This window comes from Camelus ferus, chromosome 1, assembly GCF_009834535.1.
Source record: "Camelus ferus isolate YT-003-E chromosome 1, BCGSAC_Cfer_1.0, whole genome shotgun sequence".
NCBI classification, from domain to species: Eukaryota; Metazoa; Chordata; class Mammalia; order Artiodactyla; family Camelidae; genus Camelus; species Camelus ferus.
In genome coordinates, this window is record NC_045696.1 from 41,850,372 (window position 1) to 41,862,266 (window position 11,895).

Below are 11,895 nucleotides of genomic sequence, written 5' to 3' on the forward strand. Positions count from 1 at the left end.
AGGAACAGGTTGCAAATTATTTTTTAGCTCTGCCCATACCTGAATAAGAGAGGAACCCAAGGTCAGAGGATGACGAAGCAGGATTCTTGCAGTCTCACAGAAGGCCAAGATCAAAAACTAATCCAGAAGAGGGCTCAAAGGAGCCTAAGTAAAGTTTGGTCAAGGAGATTCTTTGTCACTTGAATATCCTCATATCATGACAGCTCACTTCTCCCAGGATGAATCAGCCAGGTAAATGAGGAAGCAGGAAACTACACTGCTTTTTATAATCTCTCTGAGGTCGCATACTGGTCAACTTTTTTTCTATTTGTTAGAAGTAAATTACTAAGTCCAAGGGAGGAGGAATTAGGCTCCACCTCTTGAGAGTGTCAAAGAATTGGGGACATATTTCAGACTACCACATCAGAAATGATGCCAACTGCAACTAATGGTATAGCAGCAACTCAGTTGTTGGTTATAAGAATATCTTGGCTCTGGGAGCATATTCATCCTGTCATTTAAAATTTTTTTCTTGTTTTGATAAACAGGTCTGTGTATTTAAAAACTGATTTCCTCTTTCTCCACAAAACATCAGCATTTTTGCCACAAACACTTGTGTTGAAAATAAAGATTTTTAAACTTTCTCTCCTAGGGTCACCCTAAACTATTCTCTTACTTTGACTTCTGCTGTTGACCTATTTCTGCAGCTTGAAGCCAAAAAAGCACATCTCCAGATTTTGGACTATAAGTTGCAGAACAGAAATGTGTCCTGATAGAGAAAAGACCGATATAGGAGCCCTTCAGGAAATTCCTAAAACCTTCTAACATCACTATGTGATGATTTTTTTCCCTTCTTGTGGAAAACAGAGGTAATAGACTGTGATCAATGTTTGTAAGCCAACCACACCAAAATTTATGTTTCACTTCCCAATACTAAACACATCTTAATGAAAAAAAAAAAAAAGAACATACTGTTTGCAAATTTGCTATGACAAGTCTCTGTTAAAGAAGAAAGCAAGAAATTCTCTTACTTCCTTTTCAATGTTTCTTCAAAAGCAGTGGTTCTCTAAAGTATGTCAAGATAACCTGGAGGTTTTAAGACAAAGATTACTAGCTGTCACTGCCAGAGTTCCTGATTCAGTAGAACTGGCAGGTGGGGACAAAAATTTGCCTTTTGACTAGTTCCCTGGGGATGCTGCCGCTACAGGTCTGGGAACCACACTGTATGAACCACTGTTAGAAAGACTAGGGGTGGCCAGAGAGGTAATAAAGTTAAATTTGTTTCTTGAGAGGTGAAAGTTATGATGGACTCTCATCTGGCCTAAAGTTCCTCCCCTGAGGAAAGCAACAAAAGAGGGTTGTTGACTGAGCCCATGTTTTAAGGCCCCAAAGATCCAAATGAATTGACACATTTGGTTTTCCCTCCTGTAGGAAAAGAAGTGGCGCGTCTCACTTACCTTTCAAGTTACTTCCAGTTATCTTCCACAGAATTTATGGGCAAATACAAATTAAAAACGGGATTTAATTCTCCTTGTTCAAAATAAAGGAAGAGACTTCTCCCCCTCTCCCTTTTCTTTCAGAATTTCTTTCTCCATCTCTTCAAAATGTACTTAAATATTTATAATGGCTATATAAGCCTCTTGCCAGTCTCACAACTCAGGAATGTCTCTTCAGAAAGCTGGGAGTCATCTTTTTGAAATGCAAAGATCAAGGGAGATAGCGTCCCTATCTTCACAGGTCTTGTGGGAAGACAAAAACCTAACTTTAGGGGGCGCCTTGCTCCAATTTGCAAAACTACCTCCTCTCAGAAAGATGAGACATTTGTTTCATTTTTTAATTCTGTGTTGCACGACAGTGCCGCTTTTCCACGCCGGAAGACGTTCCCTTTGTGGTGTGACGTCTTATGGCAGCGCCGGGAAGAAAGGGTGGGACTTCCGGCTGCGGCTCTTCGGTCAGCAACCGATACGGCGTGGAGTGATAGGCGGACTGTGGTTGTTTGCGGAGCGGATCTCTGGGCAGCGCTTCGCGGCCGAATCCTGCGTCCTCTTGGGGTCCCTGCGATTTGCACCGGTGGGAAACATCCTGTCTGCACTCCTGGTATGGACGGATTTCTTGTCACCTGCCAGTGTGTGTGGTGACGTGGGAGAAAGCGGGAGAACTAAGATACGCTAAGTGGCGCATGTGCGCTAAGCAGCCCAGAGATAGGAGGAAGCCCAGTGATTTAATAGACTATAAGCAGTACAATATCTGGAACAAGAGAAGTGTATCCCAAAATAGTATCTTTGTTCACCTTCTCAGTTCGGCGGGTTTTGGTTTTATTTCTATGATGTCCTAAAAATTCTAACCAGGTACAAAGACAAAACTCAAAAAAGACTGTTTCTGAAATAAATGTTTCGCATGTTGGGGCTGAGAACTCGGTTAAATGTTTCGAGGAGGCTAAAGTAAATTGTTTTTTCTTTAAAAGGTGGCTGAATGTGTTTTAAGTGTGAGAATCACTGACCTTGAGTATTTAATCGAAAAATCTTCAGTGATAAATGTGAGCCGTATACTGCCAAGCAGTGGGTTCAGTGTTAATATACAGCCCTTGTCCTGATAGAGTTTACCGTGTAGTGGGGCAAATAAGTAACCAGGTAGTTACAATTCAGCATTACAAGCATTATAGTGGACAAGTGCAAGGTGCTAAAAGAACTAGTAGGGCGAATAATTGACCTAAAGTTTGAGGTGAAGAATAGCTAGAGATGTAGCTGAAGAGTTAAGCAGAGGGTGTTTTTTATGAAAAACTTTTATACGTCATATGTATGTTTAGACTTTAACCTGGCAGCAATGGGCTTAAACATACACATTGAGGATGTCAGTGTATTGATCAGATTTGCACTAGCTCCAAATGACTTAGAGATGAGGGAGAGTAAATCTAGGAGATGCAATAAAGAAAACAGGGTTGAAGAGAAGTGAATGGATTCTACAAGTGTTTAGAAAGTAAATGAATATAATTCAGATGGATTAGGTATGGTGCGTGTGAGAGGGAGCAGTAATGAAATGACCTCGTTTCTGGCTTCAGCAAATGGATAGATAGCAGTGTCCCTTCCTGATACAATGCAGAAAGAGAAGCAGCTTGGGAAGGGAGCGGAGAGAGTTTATTTCAATTTGTGCATTTGAGGTGTCATGGTGATTGAAGCCAAGGAGGTAGATCAAGCTCATAGGGAAAATGTTTAGATTGAAAAAAGCGCTAAGGACAGAATTCAGAAGCACATCCACCTCTTGTGTGGGGTGGAAAGTGGAATCTGAGCATCAGTGCACAGGTTAGAGACCCAGGAGCATGCAGTGTCATTAAATGAAGCCAAGGGAAGAAGGAATTTTTCAACTATTTTAGTTGAATTTTATGAAAAGTTTAATGCCTTTTTTTTTCCTTCAAATCTGGCACTAGTTTCACATACTTAAGCATCTTCATTGTTTTGTGGATATCTTTAGAATAAAATTGTGGAGCTTATTTATATTTACCCTAATTTGGGGTATTTTGTTTGGCAGTAACATTATTTGCTGCAGAATAAAGCCTAAATTGGAGAAGGAAGGTTTTGTTTTTAGATCAGTAGATCTCTCTGTATTTCTGTTTTGAAAACATGAGGGTGCAGCAACTGCTAGGTGCTTTTTAGTAGTTATCATTTGTAACTTAGCTGCCCTTTGTCTTCATGTGTTGCTTGTTGAGGATCTTGTGTTTGGGTCTGTATCTGGACTTAGTATAGCATGGAGAAGAATACAGCACCATTATCTCAGCCACATCTGTGGTACATAAGTTTGTTATGCAGTAACATTGATCTTCTGGGCAGCTAGATACAAATCTAAAAAGGATCTTCAAGGTAACCTTTTGCCTAAATTAGTAGTGAAATTCAGATCAGAAATAAGACCCAAATAAGTTTTAAACTTTTTGCCTGGTGAGTGATCACAGGATCCAGGCCGCAGGAGTCAAAGAAAAATTAATGGTGCAGCAAGTAAGTTGGACTAAGATTCCATTTTGTGTTTCAGAAATCAGTATTTTGATGTCTCACATTTACACTTACTTGCATAGTTAGTTGAGAGGTTTTGAAAATCTTTAACTTTTCATTACATTTTTCTTCTTTTATAGGGCTTTTCTTATATGCCTATTTTCCTCAAAATGAGTGTTACCTTCTTAAGACCTTTTGCCAGAGTTTTGGTGCCATTTACCCTTCATAGGAAGAGAAGGGTTTTATGTTCAACTGTTCTGCAGAGACACATGTCTTCCAAAATACCAGCTGCATCCTACCCTAATAAGGAGAGTACATCACCTCCTGAACAGCTGGAGTTGGATGGGTGGAAAATTACAATGAAATCTAGCGCTCAAGAAGAGGGTGTTTCAACAGTTTTGAGTAGCAAGGATGAAGATCCTCTAGCTGCCACCAAGGAGCTAATTGAGATGTGGAGACTACTTGGCAGAGACGTACCAGAACACATCAGTGAAGAAGAGCTCAAAACCATTATGGAATGTGTTTCTAAATCATCCAAAAGAAAATATTTAAAATATTTATATGTTCGGGAAAAAATGAAAAAAGTCAAGCAAATAAAAAAGGAAATGAAAATAGCAGCAAAAGAACAAGTAAAGAAAGATCAGCTACCAGAAACCACTAAGGAAGATAAACAGCAAAACTTTCTATTTCTCCGACTTTGGGATAGGAATATGGACATTGCAATGGGCTGGAAGGGTGCCCAGGCCATGCAGTTTGGACAACCTCTGGTTTTTGACATGGCTTATGATGACTGTATGAAACCAAAAGAACTGCAGAATGCTGTTTCTCAACTTTTAGAAAGTGAGGGATGGAACAGGAGAAATGTCGATCCTTTCCATATTTATTTTTGCAATCTTAAAACAGGTGGTGCTTACCATAGAGAGTTAGTTAAACGTTATGGAGAAAAGTGGAACAAATTGCTTTTAACAGCAACAGAAATGTCTCATGTAGATTTATTTCCAAAGGATAATATGATATATTTAACTGCAGATTCTCCCAATGTTATGACTACTTTCAAGCATGACAAGATTTATATAGTGGGATCTTTGGTTGATAAGAATATGCAGCCAGGCATATCCCTAGCCAAGGCAAAACGGCTGAAGCTGGCAACAGAATGCCTTCCACTAGATAAATATTTACAGTGGGACACTGGTACGAAAAATCTCACCTTAGATCAAATGATACGTATTTTGCTATGTCTGAAAAACACTGGTAATTGGGAAGAGGCTCTGAAGTTTGTTCCTAGGAGAAAACATACTGGTTATCTGGAGATTTCTCAGCATTCTCAAGAGTTTATTAACAGACTGAAGAAGTCAAAGACTTTTAATTCATTTCCAAGAAGCTCTGTAAATAGACGCTCACAGAAAAGTTAGCTTGAATTAGAATAATTCATTATAATCCAGTTCTATTAGTCTATTTCATCCTGAATGGAATTCACTTGCTCTTTCTTTTAAAGGTTGTTTTTCCAAACTAACTGAAATACTGTCTTTCTCCAATTAATTAAATATCTACAAAACTTTGGAACTATATTTTGTTTACTATAAAAGGAAACAATAGTATTAAAAAGTAAAAAGAGTTGTCCACATTTATTTGAGTCCAGTAAAACAACTGTACCACTGGTGTGGCTTTTTTATGACTACTTTGAGCCTCAGACTTCATTTTCCTTCTTAAATGTTCTTTTAGCCATGTCAGTAACTACCCTTTCTTCAAAAATTGATGAATCTTCAGGTGGTGGTTGATTTTTTAAAGTAACAGTTGGTACAGTGCTGGGCATGTCATAGGCACTAAGGTATATTGTTTAACTGTATCTTGGTTAAACAGAAAGTTAAGACACCCCTTGGCATGTCATGAAATTGGGCTGCATAATGCCAAGTGGGCTTGTGGGGATAAAACTCATTTCTTGTCCTTTTAGGAAAAATGATTTATTTTAGAGTGTTACTATAGCACTTCCCATATTGTAGATGGCTTTTTTTTTTTTTTTTCAAGGAAATACTTCCTATTCTCTAGCCCTGTGATTTGAATGGAAGCTGCCATATTTTTACAGACCTTACCCCCTGGCCACAGCTGATTATCCCAAAAAAGACACCTCACTCAAGCTTTGAGATGTGTATCTGACTTTAAGACAGGTCAGTCAGAATCCTTTTCCAGGATTTTTGGACTTCTCAAGATAGCTTGTGTTAACTTTTCTAGTGGTAAACTTTGAGAGATAGGAAGCTCTGGAATTGGTGGTGGCCATGCCCTCTTCTGTGAAGGAAGTCAGGCATACAGAAATGAACTTTAGGAACCATATTCATTGTAGACTTTTTGCACCATTAAAAATTTTGAAAACATGGGAAATAGAGATGTATGGCCAAGTATTTGTACCTAGTTCCTATACTGGAAATTAGCACAAGGTATACTATCCAATACATCTCTTAAAGCAGGACTCAAGTCTTCTACCAAATACTAAGTACCTACTCTGTGCCAAATAGTTACTATGCAATTTTCATTAATTATTTAAACAACTAAGTTTATGTACTATCATTAACACCTTTTTTACAGATAAGGAAAATTTACTTAAAATAATTCAGCCTTTAAGTATCTCAATTCAAAAGGTCTGTCTGACTTTAAAGTCTCAGCTTTTAACCTATAAATTAAGCCCTCTATAATAAGGCAAGTGTGAAATGGAATGGAAAAACACAGAATGCCTAGCCCAAACTCAAGGAATCGGGAAAGGCCTTTAAGAAAGTGATGTGTAAACTTAGAATTGATGAGAAGTGCATTATGAGTGAATTTCAACTCTTAGACCCTACTAAGTAGCAAGGTGCTAATACTTGAACAGCTTGAGATAGATTGAAAATAAAAGCTTGCTTAGTGTGCAAGAGGTCCTGGGTTCGATCCCCAGTACCTCCGCTAACATATATACATATGTAAAGTAGCACAGTGGTTAAGAACAAGGGGTTAAGACTGCCTGACAGGATCGGCACTAGAGGAAAGCAAACAAGGCTCCTAGAGCACCTCACTAGTCTTCTGTGTCCCAGCCCTGCTCTCTGCGTTCCACCCTGACAGGTTCTGACATTGCCTAAATTTTTGTTTGTTTTGGGGGGGAGGGAGGTAATTAGGTTTATTTATTTTTGATGGAGGTACTGGGGATTGAACCCAGGACCTCGTGTATGCCAACACTATATCCTCCCCTCTGACATTGCTTAAATTGATTAATCTCTTGAAATTTCAGTTTTCCTCATCTATAAAAAAGAGAAATAGTTCTTGACATAAAACATTGAATATGGTGTCTGGCACATAAGTGCTAAGTAAATATAAACTATCTAATTCAGACTATATATTCAGAATATATAGAATATCTAATACACTATATGCAAGTTATTGTGTCCCTTTGAGGAGTATATTTCTATTTCTGTGTAACAATATGCTAAGGTGTTTCAGTGATGCAACAGTATAATTTTTTAAAAAGCAATAACTGATTTCTAAAACTGCTTCTCATGTAGATAAATCAGTGGCAAGCTTATCCACAGTTTGAGCTCAAACTGATTTTAGTTTTCCAAATTTTTTAGAATTTAGAATTTAGCAGAACCTCAGATACTGCTTCAATTTCTCCAAACTAGATGGTCTCATTTCCCAGCACTAAGTAGGCAGTAACAGCTTTTCTCTCTATCTCAAACACCTAATAATTTATAGTATTCATCATCTTTGATGGCTTTGTTGCCTATGTTCTCATTGTCTTCCCCTTCTTACCTATTAATGTTTTCATGTAATAACATTTCTAGTTCTCTCCTTTTGCTCTTTTCAAACATGCTACCAAATTCCCAACTTCTAATAAAAGTTTTTAAAAGTCTGTTTGCTACTATTATTTCTACTATAATACACAGTTTAAGTTCTAAGCCAGATCCTTCAAGTCAATATTGAGAAGTTTCCATTTCCTCTACACCACTGCTGTTAAACAGAAATATAATGGAATACACTTACATACTTTTAAAATTCCCAATAGCCACGTTAAAGAGATGAAGTTTATTTTATGTCCATATGTCCATACTATTATTTCAATTTGTATTATTAAAAATGAATGAGATTTTATATTCATATTAGTTTTTTCAAACTAAGCATTCAAAATCTAGTGTTTTAATAGTTACAGCACGTCTTAATATGAATACTAAATCTTCAATAAAGTAAAACGCAGTCCTACCAAAACAATAGAGTCCTCTTTAACAAAAGCAAACTGCTTCAGTGCTTTATCAGTAAGAGCTCAGTTCCTCAGTGGCTTGAGTGCACTGAACAGTGCAACTCTAGTACTGCTTGATAACCCTGTGATCTGTTCTGTGCTTATATCAATTCTATCCTTTCCAGCCAGATTCAATGGCTACTTCTTACTAAATAATGGACCATGGATATCTCACTGAACTTTTCCCTCCTTGAAACAATCCTTCATTTCCTTATCACAGCAATTATCTTCTTTTTCCCAGTCTTAACAGTTTATCTGCCTCATTGGTTCATTCATTCATTCAGCAAATATTTATTGAGCTTCAATTTTAAAAAAAAGTAGAAAAATTATTGGGTACCTACTATGTACACAGAAGTATTTTAGTTGTTGGTGTTACAGCAGTGAACAAAATATCTCCAGCTTTTATGGATATTAAATTCTGGATGGCAGAAAGGAGACAGGCCAAAGTAATGTAAAATGTCAGATGGTAGTAAGTAATATGAAGGTTAAAGGAGAAAGGGGAAAGCTGGAGTGAGGAGGCATTACTTTTTTATAAAAGGTTGGTTGGGAGTGGGAAGTTATAGCTCAGTGGTAGAGTGCATGCTTAGCATGCACAAAGTCCTGGGTTCAATTCCCAGTGCCTCCCTTAAGTAAATAAATAAATAAACCTAATTCTCCCCCGCCCCCAACCAAAACCAAAAAAAGAAAAGAAAGAAAAAAAGATTGGTTGGGGACTGTCTTCTACGTAGGTTGTTCACTGCACAAGAGCACCCATATTACTCTCTGGTACAGGGCCATGTTTGCTAGAAGAAAGAAGCACCATTTTTTTTCATATATAGGCACCATCTGCCTTTAAGCCATGTGGTTTAAAGACTGCATCCAATAACAGGATATCCCTTTTCTAGTTTGCACAAAGACTGACAAGATGACATCTGAGCAAAGACCTGAAGGAAGTGAGAGTGAGCTATGGAGATGTGAGGGAAGGGAATTCCCGGGAAAGGGAACAATGAGTGGACAGGCTGTGAAAGAAGGTTCAAGATAAAAGGAGGCTAGTGTAGCTGAAGCAGTGTGGATAAAGAGAGCTGAAAATGGGGTCACAGGAGCAGCTAGGGATCTGTCATATAAGACTCTTAAGCCACTGTAAGGATTTTGGGTTTTATTCTGAATAAAATGTAAAGATTGGATAGGTTTTTTTTTAACTTTTTTTATTGAGTTATAGTCACTTTACAATGTTGTGTCAATTTCCAGTGTAGAGCACAATTTTTCAGTTATACATGAACATACATATATTATCACTTTTTTTTGCTGTGAGCTACCACAAGGTCTTGCACACACTTCCCTGTGCTACACAGTATAATCTTGTTTATCTATTTTACATATGCCTGTCAGTATCTACAAATTTCGAACTCCCATTCTGTCCCTTCCCACTCCCCTCCCCCTTGGCAACCACAAGTTTGTATTCTATGAAGATTGGATAGTCTTGAGCAAAAAAGTGACATGTTCCTGATGTTTTAATAGGAAGACTAGAATGTAAGCTCTATGAGGGCCGGGATTTTTATTTTTGTCATATTTACTGCTGTATCCCCAGGACCTGGTACAGTGCCTGGCACATAACAAGCACTTTAAAATTTGTTGAGTGAATGCAACTGATTCATTTCAAAAGGATCACTTTTGCTGCTTTATTGAGACTAGATTAGAAAAGAGGGACCAGTGAGGAGGCTATTGCAGTAACATAGGTGAAAGATAATAGTGGGTTGGACCAGGATGGTAGGTATCAAATATCAAAGATCTGGAGACAATGAGCATAAATAATCCTTATCAAAGAGTTTCTATATGAAGGGAAATAGTGATGAGGAGCTAGGTAATGAAATCAAGAGAGGAGTTTTTGTTTTTGTTATATAAAAATAGGAGATACAAGAACATGTATATTTGCTGTTGGGGAATGATCCAGTAGTTGGGGGTGGGAGAAGAATATGATGGAACAGTCGAGTGAGACCTTATGTAAGGAAGAAGGATGGAATTTACTGCATAAGTAACAAAATAAGACAGAAAATATAACTACAAATGCAGGTACCACACCACAGATACATACAGAATTATTATGATTTCTGAATATACAGAAATTGTTTTGATTTCTGTTATTTTCTCACTGGAAAGCACAGTCATCAGTTGAAGGGGAGGAGTTCTTGGATGTTTCTGGAGAGCACAGAAGGTATGAAACAGTCTAGGAAAGTGAATGAATTAGGGCCATGATTCTCAAAGTATGGTCCCAGATTGTTAGTGAAATCATGATTAGCCACTTTTCCTCTCTGATTTTGTTGTAGCTCTCTGCCTGAATTCCAAGATCAGCTCTACCTCTTACCTTTTCAGTGTCACAGTTACCTCTTCCATAAAAGAGCAATAGTAGCACTTAATTCATAGGATGTACTTGATTTCATGTTAAAAACTTGCAAACTATGCTTGGCATACAGTAAGCATGAATATATGTTAGATATTATACTCACAAATAACATATTTACATTAAAACAATAGTTGTCCATATTACCTCCCATTTCCAGCTTTTTAAATCATCTGAATGGCTTTTTAGAGGTCACAAACAATAGCTCTTATTGAGCAAGTGCCCACCATGAACTAGGCACTATATTACACATTTTACCTGTATTATCACTTATCTTCTCAGTAACCCTCTAAGTATTAGTACATTTTTATAGTTAAAACATATTCAGTAAGATTACTTTATCAGTTCAAACTCACAGAATTAGCAAATGGCAGGGTTAGAATTTAAATTTAGTTTTGTCTGATGCAATGCTGCTGCTCTTTGCCCTGCACTACACTGCCTTTTCATTCCTTAACCCATTTGTTTGGGGTTACTGAAGCTTGCATTCATTTTTCCCAATGAGTATTTATTGAAAACTGGCATAGTCTAGGTCCTAGGGAAACAATGGTGAGCAAGATAGGCACGATATGATCTCATGGAACTGAGAGGTGAATGGATTAATATCTTCCATCCTTAACTTCTACAATGTGGTATATGGAACTGGATAGCTATATGTGACCTCTCTGAACTTCATTTTTCTTTTTTTGGTGGGGAGGGAGGGTAATTAAGTCATTTATTTATTTATTTATTTAAATGGAGGAACTGGGGATTGAACCTAGGACCTCCTGCAGGCTAAGCTTGCACTCTTCCCCCCTGAACTTCATTTTTCTCATTTAAAAATATAAACATCCATAAATAAACACATAATTACACATAAAATCTCATGTTTATGTCTCTAGTGAAAAATGATAGAGTGTCAGTGATTAAGTAACTTTTGGAGATCACATCTAGGAAAAATGAAACAAACTTGAATTAATTATCTGCTCTATGTAAAATACTTTGCTGGCACTTTTACATATACCGTCATAAATGGGGACCAAGGACTTGAAATCACCAAATCACCGTATCAGCAAACTGTCCTTCTGTCACAGGAAACACACTTTGATTCTTTCTTTATTTGCCAGATGGAGCCTGCGGAACCATCCATACACAAATACTGAACATCTTTCATATACGAAACGTTCAATACAAAACACAGTGAAGAAAAAAAATTTTTTTAATGGTCTCCATCGTCAAAGAACTTTTGAGCCATATAGGGAGACTTTTTTTTTTTTTGAACACGTACTGAAAGAAGTAAAAAGTGACCAAAGAATGGTATATGTAAC

The 11,895-nt window shown here is 37.4% G+C and overlaps 2 protein-coding genes across 2 annotated transcripts in view; one reads left to right on the forward strand and one right to left on the reverse strand.

Annotated features, from left to right (window-relative positions):
- The window catches only part of SENP7 (SUMO specific peptidase 7), a 128,000-nt gene extending 126,337 nt beyond the window's left edge, over positions 1-1,663 (reverse strand). The window contains exon 1 of the mRNA XM_014562426.2: positions 1,437-1,663. The gene's annotated coding sequence lies outside the window, so the exon portion shown is untranslated. The remainder of the gene's footprint in view (positions 1-1,436) is intronic.
- TRMT10C (tRNA methyltransferase 10C, mitochondrial RNase P subunit) lies at positions 1,657-7,830 on the forward strand. The gene is made up of 2 exons (XM_006188548.3): positions 1,657-2,076; positions 4,100-7,830. The coding sequence occupies exons 1-2, from the start codon at positions 1,678-1,680 to the stop codon at positions 5,369-5,371; spliced, it is 1,671 nt and encodes a 556-aa protein (XP_006188610.2). The 5' UTR covers positions 1,657-1,677; the 3' UTR covers positions 5,372-7,830.
- Positions 7,831-11,895: the final 4,065 nt, after the last annotated feature.

Excerpts from the sequence above, each read along its gene's own strand:
- TRMT10C (XM_006188548.3), top strand. The coding sequence starts at position 1,678 with ATGCAAAGATCAAGGGAGATAGCGTCCCTATCTTCACAGGTCTTGTGG. Across the intron at positions 2,077-4,099 it reads ACATCCTGTCTGCACTCCTG|GGCTTTTCTTATATGCCTAT; the intron begins GTATGGACGGAT and ends CTTCTTTTATAG.